This window comes from Gymnoscopelus microlampas, assembly GCF_963454915.1.
Source record: "Gymnoscopelus microlampas genome assembly, chromosome: 6".
Lineage (NCBI taxonomy): Eukaryota > Metazoa > Chordata > Actinopteri > Myctophiformes > Myctophidae > Gymnoscopelus > Gymnoscopelus microlampas.
Window position 1 is genome coordinate 34,963,103 of NC_139943.1, and position 23,925 is coordinate 34,987,027.

Consider the following 23,925-nt stretch of genomic DNA (forward strand, 5'->3'; position numbering starts at 1 on the left):
GTTGTGGCTGGCGCGAATGTTATAAAACGAAAACACTGAGGTTTTCATGTTCATAACAACTTAGAACTACAAGTAAACAAATACGGTAATGCATGTTTTATATGTTTATATGTCATAGCTTCGGTTGAGGGACCCCCCCTCAGAAGGAATACTTTTGTGCGAATGTCCTAGCTCTGGTCCATAGCCTTTCGGGTCCACTCTAGGCTATTTAACAGAGCTATGAATGTACTAGTACTAGTAGTTTCAAATCCCAAAAATCAATGAGGTTTTGTACACAATGAATGTTAGCTGGTTAATTATGTCAATGTTGTGACAGCATGGTTGCTATTATGTTCATAGCTGTCATTATGGCGACTGAACTGGAGAAGATCGTCTCCCTGTCAGATGGAGACAATACTGCTGAGCTGCAGAACTACTTATCCAACATGACACATGATAAGGTCAGTGGTGGGAAAAGTACTCAAATGTTTTACTTAAGTAAAATTATCAATACTGCAATGTAGAAATACTCTGTTACAAGTAAAAGTCCGGAATTCTAAATGTACTTAGGGCTGAAGTGTGGTAATGTGTTTTGTAATAATAATCAAAATCCCCAAAGTAACTAGTAACTCAAGTTTTCAAATAATTGTACTGGAGTAAAAGTATAATATTTGCCTCTGAGAAGTAGTGGAGTAGAAGTAAAAGTACAGAAAATTGGAAATACTCCAGTAAAGTAAAAAATACCTCAGAATTGCACTTAAGTACAGTACTTGAGTAAATGTACCTAGTTACTTTACACCACTGCGCTAAAGTGACAACTCGCCTAACTATACTATAGTAGCTTAGTTACAGTTATACTAACTTAGTCTAACTAACTATCTCAGTATTAAGAAATGTAAAAGTATACAGAAAAAGAAGTATTAATTTTACCCTGAAAGTGCACAAATGGACCCAGGATCCATTTATTGTTTACATTTGTGCACTCTCAGGGTTACAAATCTATCAATCAACCAATGAGTGTGATGGCAAAAACAGATATTTCCAATCCTGATGTTGTGTTTTGCCCTATGGTTTTGCCTCCTCCTAGTTGGGCACAGTGGTCACTAACAGTGCACTGAAGGGTAAAAACATAGGTGCCATGATCAAAGGCATATTTAAGGGTAAGTAACGCCATTTTTTAATTGTCCAGATATTTACACCACTGCATGGTTTACTTTACATCATAGTACATTATCTCACAACTCAGTCGTTGTTTCATATTGTTGCTGACTGTGGTCTCATGTCAGTTGTTTTTCATGACATCTATGTCATAGGCCATGTGTTTGATCATGTGTCGGTCTACTATGCCGACATATCTTGGTCATTTGTTCTCATATTTTAGTTTCAAAGATTTGTTTTTCTCGACCACAAGTGTTAATGCGATTTACAGATGCTAGGTTCATTGTTTACCTGGTATTCTAGTTTCTTTGAGACAGTTCACTGTTCTCTCTGCAGTCTAATATTTATGTGATTATTTGCCTTGTTTTTTATAGATTAGAGTTCATGCTTACCGCTTATTCCGATCTTGCACCTGTAAGTCGCTCTGTGTAAGAGTGTCTGCTAAATGCCTAAATTGTAATTCTTCACATACTGTACATTATGTCGTCTTGTTTTTTTCTGTCAGGTTCTCCACCTAGTGCCCCTGAGGGATCGAAGCGCAGGCTTCTGTTGTATCAGCATTGCATCCCTCTGTGTGAGTCAGGAGACCTTCAGACTGAGGTGGCAGCGGAGATCATTGGACTACTCATGCTGGAGGTGAGATGGCATTATTGTACTGGTTTAGGTCACTTTGTGTTGGTTGAGACCAAATTAAACGTTGCTCTGCCATGGTGAATTTAGGCTTTTATTCCTACAGGATAAATCCTAGAGACTGGGAAACTGTACTGACTCCATTGTTGACAGTGACACCCTGGTTATGGGCCAGGATTTGAGTTGGGATTACGCATTAGAAGGAAATTATGTAGACTTGGAACCAGAAAACTTCTTTAATTGGGACCTATAGATTTGTGACCTGCTGGTCGACCAGACCAGTGATACAAAAATATATACTTTTTGAACATTTGTCTATATAATATTTGTAGGATTTGTTCACACCTTGTTCTTGTTCTAGTAACATTTTTATGCTGAGCCTGAGTCAATACTGAAATTCCCTCTTCTTGTATTTATTGATCTTCTTGCAGACTCATAATTTGTCTGGGCCCTCTCTGGCACAAATGGCACAACTCTTTGTTGATGCCATCAAATCGGGCAAGATGGGTAGTGGAAAATCCCTGGAACTCTTTCCCACTGTGCTGACTGCCCTAGCAGGCTGTGAGGCCTTAGCTTATGGCAAAGGTATGGTAATTACATGATGCTGTTGGGGCTTTACTTAGATGGTATGGTAATTACTGTTTTGTTGTGGTTTTACATAGAAATGTGCAAAAAAGTAATAGAGAAACATTACAAAGTCCAGAAAAGAATCTGTTGCTGGACCAAAAAAGACTATTATAAAACATGAAAGCAGTACAGTAGTGTAGCTCCCTTAAGTGCAATTCATTGGCATTGTCCACCATTGATGCTTCGAGCTAGTGCACTTCATCAGTTCAACATACAGAGATGCCATCTTAATATGCTCTATCATTGATTAGGATTAGGTTATTATGATGGTTGATGGACTCTATGGACTAGGGGTGTCGCAGAAATCTAGAGAAATCTGTGCCATCAAAATCTTGAATATCACCTGCTGAGTGCACACTGTAGTTTTGTAAAAAGAGAGTTTTTGCCAAGAGATTAGGCGTAGAGGGGAAAAAGGGAGTATAGATTGGGAGGGGTTACTCTGGTCAATAAAGTATCAAGGTTTTAAGTGGTTAAGGGAGCTAGACAAATCAATGCGTCTCTAATCGTGCTGATTTTGTTGTAACCACAGGAGAGCTCAGCGGTGAGGAATACAAGAAACAGCTGATCAACAGCCTCTGTTCAAGCAGGTGAGGATTCATAAATAAGCTCTGCTTCGACTACATTCCTTATATTCCTTATATATGAATACATATAACATTATCTAATACTATGCATGAATGGTGGGAAATATCTATTGAAGAAATATATCAATATCCATTTAATTTCTTCCCCGGACAAGAATGCAGTCCAACTCATCAGAAATGTCTTTGGGTGGCATAAATTACTTTCATTAAGGGGAAAAATATAGGCCCAACCATTTGGTAATCACAAAGGCTATTTTATTTTCATCTTTTCCTGCAGATGGGACCCACAATGTGTAATCCACCTGACCACCATGTTCAGGTAAGATCTTTAGTTATCATCTCCGTCATCTGTTTACTGGTGTCCCTCTCAATGACTTACACATTTTTCACAAGTTAGTCATTAGTTTGATATTACATGACTAGAGCTCCAGCACTCAAGTGTTTAATGTCAGGTTTTTCATGAAAGGCAAAAACAAATTGAATCTCTCTTGATTTTTATTACAGACTTCTTCCCTTCCATGTAAATGAAAAGCAAATACCGTAAATTTCGGACTATAAGCCGCGACTTCTTTCCCATTTTTCGACCCTGCGGCTTAAATAACGGTGCGGCTTATCTATGGATTTTTATAGCTAACGGCCACTAGGGGACCTCCTAAATCTAGGGATTTTACACCCGTGGCTTATAGTCCAGTGCGGCTTATATATGTACAAATCATTCAATTTAGCTGCTGCGGCTTATATTCAGGTGCGGCTTATAGTGCGAAAATTACGGTAATCACATTTTATTGGGCACCTGGATCTGTTTTTTGGATCAGTTCTATCTCAATGTTGTAATAGTCTAGACCTTGTCTGTCACAGGGATGTGCCATTGTCACCAGAGGAGCTGCAGTTTGTGGTGGAGAAGGTGCTGAGAATGTTCCACAAATTGGAACTCCAGGAGATCCCACCACTTGTCTACCAGCTGCTACTATTATCTGCCAAGGTGTGTGGCTATTTCACAATTACTGTTGTAGATAATTAGGGATTAGGGCCTAACAGTTAATCAAACTAATCCATTTAATCGATTTGAAAAAATAATTTATTTTTTTTAAATATAAAAATTTGCAGCCCTAGATGTAATGTGAGATGTGGAACTATGATTTGTTCCATAAATGTATATCCTTATGCATTGCGTCTGCAAGGGCTGCAAGAAAGCGGTCCTGGATGGAATCATCAGTTACTTTAAAGAGCAGGACCTTCGTCAGAAAGAAGAACAGAAAGATGGAGAGTAAGTTACACACTGATTACAACAACGCAGGCTTGACGGTGCCCCCCAGAAACTCTGTGCCTCTCCATCTCCTCATCTGTATTCTTAACTGTCCGTTTTCCTCAGCAGCATGGATCTTGAAGTTCAGTCCATCCCACAGGACCAGTTACGGCACGTGGAGGGCACCGCCATCCTCCACATAGTCTTTGCGGTTCGACTTGACCACGAACTTGGGAGAGAGTTCCTCAAAAGTCTCAAGGTTACAGGCTCAGTCTCTCTTGTGTCTTGTGTGACAGTTTCCTTTTTTTGTTTTTGTGAAATGCGCAGGTGTGATTCAACACAGATGTGTACAATACCACAGTGTGAGTCACGGTATAATATAAATCTTCTCTTGTGTCCGTTTCAGACATCTCATGAGGACTTGTGTCCTTTCAGTGTCGCCTTGCTGCTCTCTGTGGCCCGTATCCCGCGGTATGAGGAGCAGGTGAGAGGTTGGCCTGTACATGCCAGACTGCAACTTCAATATAGACACATTTTTGCTATTCAGTATGTGATAAAGTGCATTTTTAAGAGGTTAACATCAGGGCATTGGAATTCCTGGGCATTACATTTGTTCAGCATGAAAAAAACCTGAGCTTCCCACTCTTGGATATGCAGTTATTCTGTATTCTCTCCACGTACTCTTGATATGTTTTTGTTGGGTTCACTGTCTTTGTCTCCTCTCAGGTGTTTGACCTCCTGAAAGCAGCGATCACAAAGAGCTTCAAGGAGGAGCAGCTGCAGCAGGGTTCAAAGTTCCTGCAGGATCTGCTGCCTCAGCGCTGCAGTGTGGCACACATGATCCTGGACACCGTTCACAACAGGTCAGGACATCAAGCTCCATACAGCATCATCCTGAGTTGGGGCTGTGCGATATCATCATTACTTCAATTCAATATCACAATTATTTCAAATCCATCAAAACCAAAACATGAATGCATCCTGCCATCAAACTAGAGAACTCGAGTTAAAGGAGTAGTTCACCCAAAAAAGTACTTATTTTTGATCAATTACACACCCCATGAAGCATTGAATTCATGGAGATATTTTTGTTCGACGCATTCCAAAGCCATGATTTTGATTACCCGAAATTGATTGCGGAAAGATGCTAGCAGCTAATGTATCCGGGTAGGAGACTCAAAGGAGACTCTATGAGTCTCCTACCGGAGAGACCGCCGGTCATCAAATTACTCCTTTAAGTTAAGTTAATTAAATAACTCAGGATTTAGCATTTTTGCTTGGACCAGAGCCATGCCATCTAGGACAGGGTGTACAATATGTCTCTTCAAAAGTAGGCCAAGTCCTTAAATTATGTTTTTTTGTAGTTTCTCACCAACAATGCGTGACAGTTTGATAATAAAGAACCGTCTTCCACCCCATGCAGTGTGTTTGGCTGGGACCACGTCACCCAGGGACTGGTGCAGTTGGGTTTCTTCCTCATGGACACTTTTGGACCCAGACCCGGACCGTTTGGGAAACCTTCAGATGGAACCACCACCACTACGGCTAAGACCCCCACTCAGCAAGCCTGTAGGCTAGGCGTTCAGGTCCTATTGGAGGGCTTCAAGGTGGGACATCTCTAGGTCTCTTATTGGTTATCTAAAGATCCTTACACATAGGGAGTGTTTTTTTTCTACATGCAATTAATGCACAGCGAATAAAGGCATCAACCTGTATGAATGAGGCATCAACTACAGTATTGGTTTGTAAAGAATCTTCACCAGTGATTCTCAACCTTTTTAATGTCTAGGACCCTCAGTTTCATATGAATTAGTCCACGACACCCCAATTGATACTTTGTTTTGTTTTTGTTTTTAATCTTTGGTACCCCTATTTACAATATAAAATCCTCCGCGCTAATTTCAATTTGTACACTCAGAGTTACAGACCTGCAAGGGTCCATTTGGTTCTTGACTATCAATCATTTAGCTGGGCGGGCGCCCTGGAACCCCCTCAATGACCCTGGGGGTCCAAGGACTCCAAATCGAGAGCCAGTGATCTAAAGTTAACTATTGTATATATACGCTTGTTATGAATTGCATTCTCCCTGAACTGTTTTGACTGCATGCATACCGGTATTCTTTTCTTTCCATGAAAGCTGTGTTGACCAGCGTCTCTTTCTGTCACAGATGCATGAGACGATCCGAGGAGAGATACTGGAGCAAGTTCTGAACCGCTTAGTGACCAAGACGGCTTCACCTGTCAATCATTTCATAGGTAATCTGAGAGACGATCCCTAATGAACTGTAAAGATTAGCAGATTAGCTGCAACTACTGACTTTTTGCAATTCAAATGTTTTCCTCCCAAATCGATTATTTTATTAAATCAAATACATTTTTGTATAATCGATTACATCAAGTAGTTTGATTAACTGTTGCACCACTACTAAAGATCCACTCCAACCTTTAGCTCCTCACTGAATTTGGAGGCAGACAATGATTGATTGCTGTTTCCACTAACGGTTTTGTTGTTGTTTTGTTTTGGTGTCATTAGAACTTTTCTCAGACATTGTGGTCTCTGCTCCCATGATCCTCTTGGAGTCATCCTCTAAGGTGACAGAGACGTTTGACCACCTGTCATACCTGCCCTTGGCCACGGTTCAGGGTCTGCTAAAAGCTGTCCAGGTACACACGCACGCACACACACAAATTGTCCTACTACTACTACTATACTTGAGACATTTAAGCCCTCACAAGTATAGAAATGCAAGTACTCACACACACGCACACGCACATACATACACAGCCTCTCAATAGAGAATCTCCTCTTGTGTGTTTGTTTCTCTGTCTTCTATGTTCAGCCACTCCTGAAAGTCAGCATGTCCTTGAAAGATGCTTTGATCCTAGTTCTTCGCAAGGCCATGTTTTCCAGGTATGATTATATCTTCTTTTTCTCACACTCGTCTGTTTTTCATACTACATTATTCCTGGGGCCTGTCTCACAAAGCAGAATTAATGGCTAATAGCTAACTTTAAACTTAGTTTGGTAAACCTAGTATAGATGTTTTCTTAGACAGTCTGCAATAATCCCCCAACACAACAGCTACTCTATCGGTATTCCCAGTTTTATATTATTATTATATATTCCACATATTTATGAGTGTTTTCTCGCCGACTTCTTCCATATTTGGCTGTTTTACGTGGATGCCATGGACATGAACGTGATCTCCGTTGTTGTTAGGTTCTGTAAAGCTGAAACTTAACCACTTAAACCCCATATGGGTAACCTTTGGGCTCAATATGAGTGTCTTTTCTGTTATTGTGGAGAAAGCTTTAACTGAAAATAGCCGATCAACAAGCTCACAATGTGACGTTTTCAGCGTAAGCTTTCCCCACAATACCGATCCTGTGGTATAAGTGGTTAAGCAAGAAAGTCTGGTTATGTTGAAAGTGCTTGCTTAGTGAGACAGGCCCTGGGTCGTATGTAGGCTTCACGAATCACACCTGGATGATAGAAATAGATTCATATCATCTCAATCGGGTGTAAACCTGTCCAAAAATTTCCAAAACTGTTACTTTTCAAGATAGATAAAAAATAGCAAACATTTAGCAGATCTAAAAGCTTAAAACGTGTCGCTTAGCACCACGTGTGGATCTGCTACTTTTGATGCTTTTGTGTGATGCTGTAGTATGATCAAGTAGGACATTAATTAAAGAAAAAACACAAAAAGTTAAAATATGAGAGATGAGAGGTTTCTGCCCGACCTCAACAATATAATACTTCTGCATTATACTGCTCCATTTGACTGAACACATGTGTCAAACAATGACACAATCTGACCTTTATCTCTCCACTACATTCCTCCTCCAGTCAGCTGGATGGAAGGAAGTCTGCGGTAACCGGCTTCCTGTTGCTATTAAGGAACTTCAAAGTGTTGGGCAGCATGGCCTCTAGTCAGTCTAGCCAAGCCTTCTCCTCCAGCCAGGTACAACATGAACCATTTTCACTCAGTGACTTATTATACATAATTATTATGAAGTTGTGGGACCTCACGATTGGATTTTATCACAGTTCCTGGGCCACGAGTCACAATTCTTCGATGTGTAACGATGCTGCAATTTATTGTGATTTTTATACAGTTGTGTTGACTGCCATAAAAGTAGCAGTCTTTCAGAAACACTACTAGACATAATTTTTTTAATCTACTCACTCATGTCACTTACTAGAACAACAAATTAAACATGTAAACCTGTTTGAGTGATCAACATAAATCGACTAAATGATTTATTTTGCACTTTTATAATTTAGATAATTTCAGTGTGTCTGCACAACAAGTTAAAGTTCTAATGACGCATCTGCTGAGCTATTAAATGAAGTTCAGGTCAATTTGGCTAAAACCTCTGTGTCAAAAGAATCAATTCTTGACATCAAATAATCGATGTAGAACAGATCATGACAAAAGAATCGTGATCTTGTACTGACATAAACCTGAGTCTTTAGATGTACAATAATCTGATCAAATAATATTAAAGGGACATTTCTAGTGTATTGGGAATGTGCTTTAACCACTTAAAACCCTTCTTGAGGGTACCAGGGGGTCCCCAGCTAAATTTGTTAGTATAGCGTCACAATCATTTTAACCACTTTATCCATATTTTATACCATTTAAAAATAGCAGCTCTCACAGCGTGAGCTTGTACATCTGCTATTTTTTTACATGTTTTTAAAAATATATTAAATGTTTGAGAAAAAAAAATATCATTATGATTTAGTTTTACATAAATCTTCACTTTTGGGGGTCCCTGGCTCAAAACCTTTTCAGATGGGGGTCTGGCCAAATAAATATAAATTTGGGGGTCCTTGACATGAAAAAGTTTGAGAACTCGTGAGGGTTCATGTGGATCAAGCGCTTTCATTTGTAAAAGTATGTGCTAGTGTACAATGTTGCTGATGAAGTGCCTGTCTGATCAGATCCAAGTGGATGTTCACTCACGTTACAACGCCGCTGCCAACGAGGCCTTCTGTCTGGAGATCATCAGCAGCCTCCGCCGCTGCCTGGGCCAGCAGGCTGATGTACGCCTGATGCTCTATGAGGTCAGATCATTGTTGAAACTGTCCTGTAGGTTTTACGGCGACATTTTGTTGTGTGTGAATTTTTCACATTTTTATGTCCCTCCATGTTTGGTTAAGACAGACGTCATCAATATAACATTATAATGTCATCAACTCATGACACTATAATGTCATGTAACATCAGAGATCCACGCTGTTATAAGACCCCATCTGGTTTTAATAGATGTGACTTCACAATACACGCCTGAGTGCATAACATTATGGGCATTAAATATGTGAAAATCAATTTTCTTTTAAAAAGTGGTTAAAAGCGATTTCTTCAACTGTTTCAGGGGTTTCACGATGTTCTCCGTCGCAACTCACAACTGGCAGGTTCCATCACGCAGACCCTCCTCTCCCAAGTATGTGTGTGTGTGTGTGGTTATCTTTAATGTCCCTGCAGTCCATAATATATACATAAAACATAAACCTGTATGTCATGACTGTTCATTGTTCCCCTAGCTGAAACGTTACTATGAACCCGAACAAGACCTCCTGCCTCCAGTGAAGCTGGAGCCATGCATCACTGCCCAGGGAGACCAAGTCTTTCTTCAGGAGCCACTGGTACTCTGCCTGCCTGTCTGTCTGTCTGTCTGTCTGTCTGTCTGTCTGTCTGTCTGTCTGTCTGTCTGTCTGTCTGTCTGCCTGCCTGCCTGCCTGCCTGCCTGCCTGCCTGCCTGCCTGCTCATTCCTTTGTGGGTGTAGCACACACACCGTAAAATCCTGAGTGTAAATTTAACTTCCAGAGTGAACCCTTACGGGTCCATTTGGTTCCATTTATAACTCCCAGAGCTCAAACAGGTGAAAAAGGTCATACTCACTTTGAGGTTTGCACAGTTTTGAGTGCACTCCCTACCCTTTTCACTTATTTTGATTCTGTTCAGCTCCAGCACATCACCTAAGTTTGTTAAAGGATGAGTGCTTTTTTGGGATTAACTCTCACAGTTACAAATGGACAGTAACACTGAGGATTGTAATCATGTGTATTAACACTTGTCCCTCAGGGCCACCTGGTGAGCTGCGTGGTCCACTGCCTGCTGTGGCTCCAGAGCGCCCGCTCGTCGGCCAACCCCAACGCCGAGAGTGACGACGATGAGGAGGATGAAGAGGAGGGGGGATGCCAGTCGGAGCTGCATGCCATCCTGCAGAGCATGACGAGGCGCATGATCAAGAGTGAACTGGAAGACTTTGAGCTGGTATGCAATACCTTGGCAGTTGGCACAGAATAGTGGAACGGACACTGAGGGAGTTCAATTTTACGAAAATGTCATGTTAACGAACGTACCGCATATGTGTGTCTGTTAGGACAAGTCAGCAGAGTTCTCCATGGGATCCAGCGTTGGCATAAAGAACAACATCTATGGGGTGCTGGTGATGGGCGTGTACGAGGTGCTCATAGAGTACAACTTCATCAAGGCTAACTACAGGTAACCATGCTCTTGTTTGAACATTGGAACTCAATCATGTCATCATGACATGATATTGTATCAGTAGGAGTGCAACAGTTAATACTAACTAATTGATTTAATCGATTATAAAAAATAATACATTTTAAGATACCGTAACAATAGATTGATGTCTCTTATATGACCCTTGTTTGCAGTAAAAGCCGCTTCGAAGAGCTCCTGGATCTGTTCAACCGCTACCATAAGCTGTCTGAGATAATGAAGGAGAAATCCGGGAAGGGCCGAACCTCTTCCAAGACCCCACGCAGTCTGCTCTCCATGGGTTTCATATCAACACTCCTCACCACGCTCTTCAGGTAACTAGTAGGCTGGATATAGCAGGAAATATCGCAGATATCCGACATTATAGATAGATAAAATCCCAGGCCTAGTAAATAACCTTGTGTTCATGACTAAATAAACTGCAGTTCTCCACGATCAACGGCATCATTGGAAGAGTCCCATTTGAAATCAGACAACGTGAGACATTGGGCGACATCATCAGAATGCCCAGCTTTGTATTTCGTAGAAATGTCTTGATGAAATGACTGGTCTAATCAGATTAACAACTTTCAACCTGGCGTCCCTATTTTGGCCATGCCATTATAGGCACAAAGTGTTGAACAATATACATTTTTGCAATATTTCAAAAATAGTAGATCTACAAGATCACAAGAAATCTCACCAACATGTGTTGTGAGCTTGTCATATGACGTAGTATATAGGGCTTAAATTGTTTTTATTGAAATAAATGGCTCTATATTCCGATTATAAGTATTGCTATGAGTGTTTGTTCAGTAACAGGGTTCTCCCCGTCTCTCCGGGTCTTTGTAAATAGAAAATACATTTTCAAGTTGGGATAGCAATTTTATCCAATTAGGAGAGATAACTCAATAGGATACAGATAAACGGTGAAATTGGAAGTGATTGAACAAAAATGAGCAGACAAAATTGGAACTGGAACTCTATAAACATTGAAGTTGATACATTTCTCTCTCCTGATTGGATGAAATTGGTATCCCACTTGAAAATGTATTTTCTGTTTACTAAAGAGCCGGAAAGATGAGAAGACCCATCTTACTGAACAAACACTCTGATTACTATCAGAATGTAGAGTGTTTTAACTTTTAACTTTTAATTTGTTTAAAAAAAAAACAAATTGTCAAATATTACGTTAAGAAAGAGGCAAACATTGTGAAAATAGCCAATACAAGCATACAGGCCTTGTGAGCTTGTAGTTCGGCTATTTTCACTAAATGTATCTGTGGAACCGAATTAAACTAAATTTCATGCCTACAATTCCAAGTGCTTGTCAGGATGGGGGGTCCCCAGTTCAAATATGATTATTTTGGGGGGTCGCGGCACTGAAAACTTTGGGAACCCTTGGTGTATGGTAGGAAAGGGCAAGGTTCAAGGTTCAAGGTTTAAGTTTATTAGTGTCCCCGAGGGGCAAATTGGTTTGCAGCATATAGCATCAGTACAGTACAAAACATTAAAACAGACAGTAAAAAACAGCACATCAGTACAGTACAACAAAACATTAAAACAGACAGTAAAAAACAGCACAGTAAAACATCCATAGCCGGTACAGAGAGTTCACATTAGGTCATAAGGAGCAAAGTATAAGGTGCTATGGGCTCAGTGTGGTGTACCGTGTGTGTTTTTATAGAGACAGCTCTCAGAGCAGAGAGGAGGCTCTGTCAGTGCTGCGTGCCAGCGGCGAATTCCTGCGCTACGCGCTGAGTGTGGCCCTGCAGAAGATCCAGCAGCTGGAGGAGTCCGGACACACGGACGGCCCCGACGGACAGAGCGCAGACAAGACGTTCCGATTCCTTTGTGACATGACGAGGTAGAGGTTTTCGACAAATATCCCAGAAACACTTTGTCAAATGAGTGTGATGCGACGGTAACTGAGGTAACACTGAGGAATTCACTTGGCATTCCAGATATAATGGCTGAACATTCAGGACTTGCAACAATAGGACAATACATGCATTCACACTGTAGATCACATAATTGAACAGCAGACAGTCGTCCTCACAGATGACAATTGACCCTATGATGTCACAGACAGTATTTATGAGATTATATAGGCTGGGTCAATTGGCTCTCTCAGAAAAGTAATACTTGGGGCATTCCAACCTGGTGTCCCTATTTTGGGCATGTCATTATAGGCAGAAATCTTCTAAAATAGTGAATATAGCTGATGTACAAGTAAAACAAAAAAGAGTTCCTTGTCCTTTTTAAATATACTTTCTTTCATTGTGAATTCTGTGATTGGCTGCACCAGATCAGAACTTATCTGTGTCCGTTTGTATGTGTGTCCACACACTTGAGTCGACACTCAAATAGGAAAAGTCTGTTCACATTTGTGATCAGAGGTAATGTTCCTGCGCAGTACATCAAACACAGAAATGGCACTTCTTCTTCTCTTTTATATTTTATTTAGTAATGTTGGCCGCCCAGGGCCCGTACAAGCCGTGCTTTGTTGAGCAGAGAGCAGCATTCGTGCCATTGTGCTCCTCTGTGGTGGAACGACCCCTGTTGACAGGGGAGGATCACATCAATAGGCAGCATTGTGCCTCACATGGCCGTCCACATCCTCACCTGAAATCGATGTGAGCCAGGCCAGTGAGGCCACCCCCCGGCATGTAGTCTGGCTCATGGGATCACTATGCGATCAGCGTCGCAGACTTGACACTTGACAAAAGCCACACTGAAAGGACAGGTGTAACCACGGCCTGTTATGGCGCACAACTAACCAGGTCTTTCGTGTCGTGATTAAAAGAAGTGAAAGTGAGTGAACCAATGAATGTATAAATATAAAAATGTCTGTGCTCTGGTCTTGTTTTGTTTTTGTTTTTTTCCTCCAATTCTGGTGCCAGTGTGCTGATGTGGCGTTACACCAACATCCCCAGTGTGGTGGAGGAGGCGGGGAAGAAGGAGAAGCGCTCCAGCCTGTCTCTGCTGTGTCTGGAGGGTCTGCTGAGGATCTTCAGCGCCTGCCTGCAGCGCTACCCAGACCGCGTGGCCCAGCTGCTCTCTGCCATGGGGGGTCAGTAGGCGTTTAGAGCCTCTCACAACTTTATCTTGCTTCATGTCGGTTAATCGAAAATTATTATTCTAATGTTTTGTTGTTTTGTTTTTTCATCCAGACGTCTCGCACGGGGATGGCGAGCCAGAAGGGGGGAGCGTCACAGAGATCACCTTCTTCTACATCCGACAGTTTCAGGTGTTTCCAAATAAAACCATTTCTGTTTGTCCTGTTCCTTTCCTGTTCCACAGTGAGTATAGATGTAGTGTCAAATCAGTGGTGGCTTTTCAAGGACTCATAACTCTGAGAGTGTACAAATGGTTTGTACTCTCTCAGAGTTACAGACCTTTAAGAGTCCATTTGGTCCCCGCTCAAGGAACCCTGAAGGGTCCCTGGACCCAGAAACGGCAGTCTAAAATACACTACTGGTCCATCCCCAATCCTGAAATCCAAGATCTATGCAACGAGGCAAATGCACCTTGACAGCACAGTTGTGTTTCATAGTGGATGGATTTTACAATATCTATTGTACCATTTGAGGAGCTGATGTCTTCATTTGATCCGGTAAAGTCTTCTTTCTTTGTCGCGCTTGTCTCTTATTTGGCCAACAGAGGGCGCTATTCACTCAGCTGAGTGGAGGAGAGGATGAATTTAACAGCAAAGAGGCTCAGCTGCTGGTCAGCATCTTGACAGTGCTCTCACGCCAGCTAGACCCTTCCTCCCAACAGGTGGGTGGTCTTGAAACGGAAATTAATATCACACCATGACGATTTGTGTGTCTGCACTGCAGCCTGTAAATTAATTTCTTGTCTTACGTTACTTGCATGCCATGTTATTGAATAATACAGAAGTTGTTACACAATTGTAGATCATTTAATTGTGTTGAAGTGCTTGGCTCAAAAATTAAGGAAGTACATTACACAATAGTAATTGGCTTCCTTGGTATATAGTTTTAAAACAATGTTTTAAACCTTTCTTTGTATGTCAAAGAAGGCCCTTAAATAATAATAATTGGAAACCTCAATCGTCTTCTACCCTAACCCTATGTCTCTTATCAAATTGATAGTTTGTGCAGATGATCACCTGGACAGTTAAAATCTGTAAGGAGACTAGCTTTGGTAAGTCACAGTTCTGATCGATTGTCCTTGATCACAAAGAAGTGGTCTTGTAAGAAGTATTGATCTCTCTCGCTCTCTCGTCTCTCAGAGGATGCTGCGTTCTCCAAGGGCCTACTCTCTCTTCTCTTCAACCTGCACGTGCTCTACAAGAGTTCTGTAAGCTTATTGTCTGAGCTCTGCCAAGACATCCACAGTCAGTTGGGAGATATCGATCAGGTACGCACCATTACAGACTATAGTGTTGTAAATTAAAACTGACAACAAGAGACTAGCCACCTCTCTCTGGGTTGTTGTAACAATTCCAAGGCAGTATGTTGCATGGTGTGCATTACATAAATAGATGAAATATCAGCAAACAATGTATGGAATGTGTGGAAAGAATGTATTAAAATGTTAAATTTTCCATTTATTTAAATAATAGCAGATCTAGATCAGCTATTTTCAAATTTTATTTTGAAAATGTTTGAAAATATGTTTGAAAATATTTGATCATGCTCTGTTTTTGTATATGCAGGATGTGGAGGTCGAAAAACACTCTCACTTTGCCATCATCAACATGAAGACCGCTACAACAGCAGCTGTGAGTGCTGCCCTTGCAACATCATTCTCACACACTGCCCATGACAGTCAAGTCTAGACAGAGTCCATTTTAAACGGATAGCCCTTGAATCTGCCCACTCACATCATTCAGCACTCACATCACTCTCCATTGTCTGGTCCCCAGCTGCTGGTCCTGTCCCAGGTTGGCAGAGTGCTGGATGAGGTGGACTGGCTGATTGCCAAGAAGAAAAGCCAGCTGGCCTTTGACAAACCAAGCTCTGGTAAGAGTCTTCTTATTGGCCAGGTATTTTCACACAAACGAGGCCTTTGACTTGGAGAGTTGGCTCTCACACAGAAGAAAAAGTATTGGAGTATTGAGAGATACAACTTGGAAATGAACAGAAGCTGGTGAAGAGTTGGACTGGGCCGTATGCCGAGTTCTCTGATATGGATATACAGTATTTCAATAAACGAATAAAAAATGTCAGCAGAGATATAAAAAAGATATAAATATAATCTTACTTTATGTGGTATACAGTAAGTGAAAAATAACTCATCCAAATCCGAGTGTTATAAACATGGATTTACATTGTTGGTAAATTAGAATGTTGAGAGGAAACTTGACAGCTTTGAGAAATGTTTTGTAATAATAATCAAAATCTACAAAGTGACTAGTAACTAAAGTTGTCAAATGATTGCATTGGAGTAAAAAGTACAACATTTGCCTCTGAGGTATAGTGGAGTAGAAGTAAAAGTACTGAAAATTGGAAATACTCCAGTGAAGTAAAACAAATACCTCAGAATTGTACTTAAGTACATTACTTGAGTAAATGTACTTAGCTACTTTACACCACTGATCACATGTAGTGTCTGTGAATGCATTGGTGCAGGTGAGGTCACCCAGACAGCGGGCCAGCAGGACCCGGTGGAGAAGGCGGTGACCATGCAGCTGGGGACCCTCTTGAACGCCCTGACGGAGCTGGTCCAGACCGCCCTGCTGCCTGGGACGTGCACCGACACGCTGCTCCGAGACCTGAGCCGCACATACACCATCCTCACTACGCTCGTCAAATATGTACGTATTTAAAGCGAACATTCGTAGCTGTCAAATGTCTCAACAAATGTCCTTTTGTTGCTATATCCTTTTCCATGTCAAGGACCCCTGTTGTCTCTATTTTGGGCATGCCATTATGGGCAAAATTAGCAGATCTACAAGCTCACTGTGAGCTTGTAGATCTTCCAGGGTGGCAGTGGCTCAGGGGTAGAGCAGCCGGAAGGGAACCGCAAGGTTTCCACTTCGATCCCGGGCTCCCCCAGAGTTAGTGCCGAAGTGTCCTTGAGCAAGACACTGAACCCCTAATTGCTCCCGATGAGCAGGTTGGTGCCTTGCATGGTTTCCTCCACCATCGGTGTATGAATGTGGGTGAATGTAATGCACAATCTATGTAAAGCGATTTGGATAAAAGTGCTATATAAATGCACCATTTACCATTTATTTACCATTTTGTATGTGTGACAAGTAGTATAATTGAGGCTTAAGTGGTGAAGGATACATATAGTACATACTGCATAGACTTTGACCTAACATTTTTAAGTGTTTTTATATAGCTTCCCTGCTGTGATTTTAACATTCCTCTCTGTGCTTGTCATTTCAGTACATTCAGGTGTGTTCTCAACACGGTGCACTGCCTTCACGCGTCGAGAAGCTGGTAGGTTTGAAGTTTGCAAGAGAACGTTTTGGTGCATTTAGATATCATTATGGTCAACTAAGTGTTGCATCGTTCTGTCCAGGTCAAGCTGTCTGGGACCCGCCTCACGCCTCAGTGTTATACCTTCATCACCTACGTACAGGTACTGTATGCCTGCGTTTATTATTTAAAGCAGTGGTTATACATTTTCATGTCAAGGACCCCCAAACAGTAATGTTAGATTGTTAGAAGTATCAATGCTGCAATGTTAGATATACTCTATTACAAGTAGAAGACCTGCATTTGAGTAAAAGTACAAAAGTATCGGCATCAAAATATACTTTTAAGTACCAAAAGTAAAAGTACTCAGTATGCTGAATCTCCCATTTCACAAGTTCAAAATGTATGAAAGAATCTTTTGAAAATAGCCAATCTACAAGCTCACAATGCGTCACATCACAAGTTTTATTTTCAAATGGCCAAAATATATATAGGGCTGAGATGGTTAGTGTGTTTTGTAATAATCAAAATCTACAAAGTAACTAAAGTTTTCATAAAATTGTAAATACTGAAGTAAAAATACCTTAATTGTTTACCTCAATTGTACTATACTTGAGTACATGTACTTTAGTTACTTTACACCACTGCCCCCAAATGTGTGTGTATTTACCCACAGACCCCCTTATGAAAAGATTATGTGCCAGCGGCGCCCCATAAAACATTTGTGTTACCAATTGTCAAAAAATGTACAAGCTCACAACATGTTGTGTGCTTGTAGATTTGCTAGTTTCAGGGGGTTAACAAAATGTTTTGTCTTCCAGAGCGGAGAGTTGAGTGCTGGAGGTACAGATGACAAGAAGAAAAAAAAGAGACGAGATGACACCAACATTGCAGCTTCTGTAAGAGTTGACCCGTTTTTTAATACTTACACATTTTTCATGTGATATGAACCCAAAAATACAATGACATCTCCATCTTTGGACTTCACATTTTGATGGCTTATTATCCACGCTATCTTTCCTCATCTCTCCCCAAAGGCCAAGCTAATGCGTGAGACAAGAGCCATTCCTAACCTGATCTTCAGCATTGAACAGTATGAGAAATTCCTCATCACGCTCTCAAAGAAATCAAAGGTATGTGTGAACTGAACGTGAACCCTGGCGTACTTATTCTGGGTATGTCATAATAGGCAGACATTCTTCAAAAATAGCTTATGTAATGAGCTTGTAGATCAGCGAAGAGATTTGGTGTAGAGGGAAACATGGGCAATAAGGTATGGCTCTTCAAGTTATTAACTTGAGTAAAACTGGCTCTTTGAATGGTTTGTAGGTCAAACTGATGCAGTACATGAAGCTCAGCACCTCCAGAGATTTCCGCATCAACGTTGCTACTTTAGACGCTGCCCTGCAGGAACAGGACGGCAGCCAGGAGGTAATTTTTTTTTTTCGCCCTTTAAAGTCATCCTTTTCCCCCATGCATGTAAAAAACATAATTTGAATGTACAGTGTCCTATGCATGTATAAAGACACTTTACCCACATTTGAAGGTACCGTTTTCTATGAATGTAAAAAAATAACAGAAATTTGAATGCAACCGTGTCCTAACCATAGTACTGTATGTGGCTATAACCATCTCGTTTATTGAACCAACTTTGATCTCAGAATACTTCAGTGTTTTCAAAATGAACAAAAAAAAGAAATCACTGTCAGTCAAGTGTAATATCACTCGTAATGTTCCTGTGCATCCTGTCCTTTCAGAACACAGTTTCTGAGGAGCCTGAGCAGACCCAGGAACCCAAAACCAAGAGGAAGAGGAAATCTTGAGCTGAAGCCCTTTGCTCCATGGCTGTACCCCTGAATGGCTGTTTTCTGAATGAAGGCAGCCGCTGAAGTTCCTCTCTGACGTGAAGTTTGAGGAATGTCCTCCTCAAGAGCCTCGTGTGCATAAACCTGTTGTTAACTTCCCTTAGCTAGAGAGCCTTTAGTGATGTCAAGGATCTGGTATATGTCTAAGGCTTCACCTGTGGAATAATTGTCAGATATTATCGGACATGATTATACACTACTCTCTTACAGAATATGCATACGTTTGTATTCCTGTTCTAATGTTATTCTTATATTCAAGAATGTTACATAGGTTTGTACATTAAGTTGTGGTTGTTGTGTGTAATTGTAATTCATTTTCTGTTATAAAAAATGGCCTAATGTTTTGCACACATGTAAAAAGCAAATAGTAAATCTTTTATGAGACCATATCAATTGAATTGTGTTCATGTCTTTGATGTTGTAATTGCATAATGTCACAATCAAAACTAGCACTAGTTGCCATTTAAAATGAAGTTAGGACCCACTGGTGTAGCTGACTCACCCTGTGGAATGCCGTATCTGCGCTCCAGACCTGTAGGGTTGGAGGGGGTCGAACAGTCCATCGTCACCTCCTTCCTAAGACACCGGTCAATGTCCACGGCACTGAAGAACGCTACTGACTGAGGCAGGTCCTTCATGTCCAGCGCATGGGCAAACATACATCTGTCAAGGACAAGAGGACAGGTCACTACCTACCCAATCTCTCAGAAAGATTCAGCAGCAAAAGCTTTTTAAAAAAGTTTGCCAATGGGTTCCCAGATTTCTACCTACCCAACTAGACCAAATGAGTGTGTTCATAGTGAACGATATGGCAGGGTGCTGCCAATTGATAATTTCAAGGACCCCCAGTTTGATCTGCATTAGGCCACAGGCCCCCATTTGATATGAGTTTGATCTCTGGAACCCAATCTTACATGGTCAAATCCTCAGTGATTAACTCCGTGCACTCAATCATTTAGCCGGGGACTGACTTACTGGAATGCCCTCAAGGACCCCTGGAGTTCCCTGGACCCCACATTGAGTACCAGTGCTGTAAACGACAACTGACCGTGTTAACAGGTTGGTGATCTGGAGCGCCAGTGCTGCTCGGTAGCGGTCCTCGCTGCGGACCAGGTAGCGCACCTCATCATGAATGCTGATGCAGAAACGCCCGTCAATGTCGTATTCCTCTAACAGCCACCTCATAGCCACCAACATGAGGTGGAGGTAGTCCACCGCTGAGCTCTGCACCACCCAGTTCACCCTGCTGGTGATAAACTGACAGACAACAACAAAAAAAACATCAACAAACCAGCTACACTGACAATAGGGCAGGGCGATTATTTCAAACTTTTGCCTCGATTACGATGAAAGTGAAAATATTTTTTATATTGTTGGAAACGGATGGAAATTAGCATCTAAAACTAATTCCTAGCTCACACATTCCTAGCTCACAAAACACTTTCTCACAGGCTGGCCACGTGAAGTCAGAAATTCACAATGGAGCACTGCCGTTTAGTTTAGTTTATTTGAAATGCAAAGAAAAGCACAAGGTTACAGCAGTTCGAGGATAAACACAATCCACTAGTACTTATTTTCACTGTGGTTAACAACACTTTACAGTACAAAATTGCAGTAACATACATTTAAAAAAATCTACCCCTAAACATTTAACCTTTCCTAATAGCCAAGCTTTTGTCTGCTGCTTTAAAGACCTCAGATTGGTTGTAGTCATTTTGACACAGGTATCCAGGCTGTTCCACTGTGTAGCGCCTACAGTATGCAAGTAAATGATCCCTTTTCAACATTTCTATTTTCCCATATGAAGCCCAAAGTCTTTAACGATGTAGATGCTACAGTAAATAGCACAAAGGTACAGTAAATAGTTTGGTGTGAACTTCAGTGTCCTCACCTCATCCCGCACAACCTTGGGCTCCAGAGCTCTGCTGATCCTGCAGCCTAGGACAGGAGTGGCGGGCTGGGCTGAGTGGGCAATGCTCTCCAGTTTGTTGAACATATGCGACTCCGTTCCTCCAGCCCACAGGCGCCGCTCCACCATGTCCCACCTCCTCCGCTTAGAGCTGTGGGGGCGACAGACAGACCATGTGGATGAGAGGAAGTGATGCTGAAGGTATCGAGGATAATTTAACCAAAACCACATTTGTTTTTTTTTGTGTCCCTTTTCCCATTTTCAATTAACATTTTCAAAAACCAAGTATCCTGGATAATAATTTGTAATAAACCAAACCAAAATAGGGACCTGGTGTCCCTATTTTGGGCAAATGTTTAAAAAAAAATCAATTTCTTCTAAAATAGTGAAAATAGATTTACAAGCTCAAAGCATCACAAAGTGATATTTTAGTAATATTTTCACTATGTGTCATACAACGTATGTAGGGCTTAAGTGGTTAAGCAGAGTTCTTCACCTCTGGGCGGCAGCCAGCTTGGAGATCCTACGCAGCTCCTCCAGGGAGACGCTTCCATTCTCCTCCCTTTCCACCTCCACACCCAGCTTGTTCACCAGCCACTCCCCCTCCTCTGAGAGACGGTATCTAAAAAAAGTCAACCACGTACATACACATTACACACATACACATTATGCCAGTAGGTTCCAAACTACCAGGAAACCGGCATTTGCCGCTAAGGTTTTTGGAGCGATGCGTCAATGCGACCACCATATTGGTGCAGGAAAGCCGCGGCTCCCATTGTGTGTCGAATGAAGCAGGAGGTCTCCACAATTTAAAATCATCAGAACTCGCAGAATTTTCAACCGGCTTTCAAGTTTGGTTTATTACAAATTATTATACAGGATACTTGGTTATTGAAAATGTTAATAGAAAATGTGGGTTTTCATAACAAAATATCATATTATTATTTAAATAATATATTATTATATAAATTCGCCTCGCCTACTTGTTGTAGGTAGTTGTAACTAGTTGTACGAGCTCTTGTTTTATTGTTTTATTGGATCTTGTTTATTCGATACGCTTATTTGTTTTTAGCTCTTGTTCATTTGATTTTCCTATTTGTCTCATCTGTTTAAGAAAGTAGGTAGCTGATATATTGCACTTTTACCTTAGTGCTAGGTATACTCTTAGTTGCTTGTTTTAGAAGAGAATGTACTTAAGACTTCTGGTGATTCGTAGTTTCGTTCCCTACCTATGTTGAATGCACTTATTGTAAGTCGCTTTGGATAAAAGTGTCTGCTAAATGACTGTAATGTAATGTAAATGGTAAAAGTAATAAATGGTTATAAAACAGAAAAAAATTCAGTCTCCAGGTGCTTGTATACGAGACTGGCATATTTCTTGCAATTGAGTTATGGCAGGTTGCCTGTACCAGTGTGGTACCGTTGATGTACGGCATCTACTGTACATACTGTATATATTGTTTACGTGTAGAGTTGTAGACCTATGAAGATGGATTGTTGTACCTGCGTATGCCCTTGGTGAGTGCATACATCTGCTTGGCCTTGCTGTTAGCCTCTGGCTGGCTGAGACGGTGGTTGAACTGCATCAGCAGCCTCTCAGCAAAGGGCTGGCCGGCTCCGTAGATGCGTCCGTAGTTGAACACCTTGGCGTGCTCTCGGCTGATGCCCACGGTGTCGGCGGTGCGGCTGTGCAGGTCGGTGCCCTGGCTCTTCTTTCCCTGCAGGGTCATCCAGCCAAAGGCCGTGCAACCTTGAGCACACCATGGAGATATATATACAGTACTGTCTAAAAACCGGGTAGGGCTTTCTTACGATGGCAGTGATCTCTGACATGGAAAAACAAAAAACACAAAATGCTAAAAAATAAAAGAAAATCCACAATCTTTATCAAACCGGATAACTCTCTGCTGCAGCAGCACTAACAGTAAGGATGTTTGTACTTACAGTTGATATCATGCTCAAGAGATGGTATAATATGGTTCCCACCCGAAACGGTGACTTTCAGGTTCCCAGGCGGCCTCTCTACCCATTCAGCTATATCAAGGGAGTACTTTTCTTCTCTGTTCTCTATTTCCCTATTCTGACCTTTCCAATGTTGAGACTTAAAACAAAAACTACCACTCTTTTAACCTGTAATCGTATGATGTGACAATAAAGTTACCGAGAGCTTTCATTTGCAGCGAACAGGGATTATACAAGAGTCTCACCATGCATGCCAGCGAAGTGGGCTTCTCCAAGCACAGCTGCAATCCACAACTCCTGTGAGTCAACATCTGCTCCCACCAGGTGGTAGCCAGGAGGCACCTGTATCATCGCCTTGAGCTCACTGCCCACTCTGTCCCGCTGCATGGGCCAAGAGAACAACAAAACACTTTACATATTTTAAAAGAATATATATTTGTTATTGTCAGTGAAATACAACACAGAACAATGTTGTAGTAGCTTAGGAACTGTCCTTTAATTAGCAGAATCATTAGTGGTGCTGCCAGGTATATTAACTGCATAACCACAAAAAAAGTTTTATAACTAGAAAATGTGCTCCTCGGAGCACAGGTCTCCGCCAGGCGAGGTGGTAAAACTGTTCCTGATTAATTCTGTCTTACCTATTTATATTACATATTGTGATGTCACGTGAAGCTTGACCAATGTTAGGTGTTCACAGGACGGACACACACACACACACGGACGGACAAAGTGAAAACATACTCTCCACCATGCCTTCGGCCTGGCGGAGACTTCGGCCTTGGGTCCACTTTCTGACATCTTCTTTAAGAATGCGGCACCAGCTTCATCAACTTGAACGTCTTCTAGTTCTTTAAGTGATCTGTAGCGTCTCCTCTTACAGGTGTAATGTGCTCGTTGATGTTGTCTTTCATCTATTGAATACTGTGACCAGTGCCTTCTTTTCCTTTCGATGTTCTTTACAGACTCTTGTACTTTTTCTTCCAGAGAATGTAGCAATCTTTGCTGTGGCTCGTCTTCGTTTTTTGTCATTTAGGGATTCAAGTGC

General features: G+C 41.5%; 2 protein-coding genes across 4 annotated transcripts in view; one reads left to right on the forward strand and one right to left on the reverse strand.

Annotated features, from left to right (window-relative positions):
- Positions 1-19,395, forward strand: fanci (FA complementation group I). 2 transcript variants are annotated; one of them, XM_084060907.1, is made up of 38 exons: positions 1-85; positions 340-440; positions 1,067-1,139; positions 1,643-1,773; positions 2,199-2,352; positions 2,924-2,981; positions 3,256-3,297; positions 3,837-3,960; positions 4,160-4,245; positions 4,351-4,483; positions 4,631-4,708; positions 4,951-5,087; positions 5,648-5,831; positions 6,393-6,480; positions 6,758-6,888; positions 7,065-7,135; positions 8,075-8,189; positions 9,176-9,298; positions 9,610-9,678; positions 9,779-9,880; positions 10,321-10,512; positions 10,622-10,743; positions 10,920-11,078; positions 12,431-12,610; positions 13,647-13,816; positions 13,917-13,993; positions 14,407-14,523; positions 14,862-14,913; positions 15,002-15,129; positions 15,428-15,493; positions 15,638-15,734; positions 16,344-16,528; positions 17,109-17,162; positions 17,245-17,304; positions 17,963-18,040; positions 18,179-18,274; positions 18,471-18,572; positions 18,899-19,395. In XM_084060907.1, exons 2-38 carry the CDS (start codon positions 348-350, stop codon positions 18,962-18,964), a joined length of 3,993 nt encoding a protein of 1,330 aa, XP_083917033.1. In that variant the 5' UTR covers positions 1-85; positions 340-347; the 3' UTR covers positions 18,965-19,395. The 2 variants fall into 2 exon arrangements, with proteins under 2 accessions (XP_083917033.1, XP_083917034.1); XM_084060908.1 differs by having other exon boundaries at positions 4,354-4,483.
- polg (polymerase (DNA directed), gamma) overlaps positions 18,647-23,925 on the reverse strand; it is a 19,693-nt gene continuing 14,414 nt past the window's right edge. For both annotated transcript variants that reach the window (XM_084060910.1, XM_084060909.1), the window contains exons 17-23: positions 23,123-23,258; positions 22,419-22,665; positions 21,412-21,537; positions 20,898-21,066; positions 20,055-20,263; positions 19,509-19,669; positions 18,647-19,161 (exon numbers count right to left, since the gene is read on the reverse strand). In XM_084060910.1, coding sequence (XP_083917036.1) covers positions 19,097-19,161; positions 19,509-19,669; positions 20,055-20,263; positions 20,898-21,066; positions 21,412-21,537; positions 22,419-22,665; positions 23,123-23,258 — 1,113 coding nt within the window. In that variant the 3' untranslated portion in view covers positions 18,647-19,096. The remainder of the gene's footprint in view (positions 19,162-19,508; positions 19,670-20,054; positions 20,264-20,897; positions 21,067-21,411; positions 21,538-22,418; positions 22,666-23,122; positions 23,259-23,925) is intronic.

What these genes read in the sequence shown, in the direction of transcription:
- fanci (XM_084060907.1), top strand. Translation starts at nt 348, where the DNA reads ATGGCGACTGAACTGGAGAAGATCGTCTCCCTGTCAGATGGAGACAAT. An exon ending in TTGGACTACTCATGCTGGAG is followed by an intron (nt 1,774 to 2,198) that starts GTGAGATGGCAT and finishes ATCTTCTTGCAG; the next exon opens with ACTCATAATTTGTCTGGGCC. An exon ending in AACAGCCTCTGTTCAAGCAG is followed by an intron (nt 2,982 to 3,255) that starts GTGAGGATTCAT and finishes CTTTTCCTGCAG; the next exon opens with ATGGGACCCACAATGTGTAA.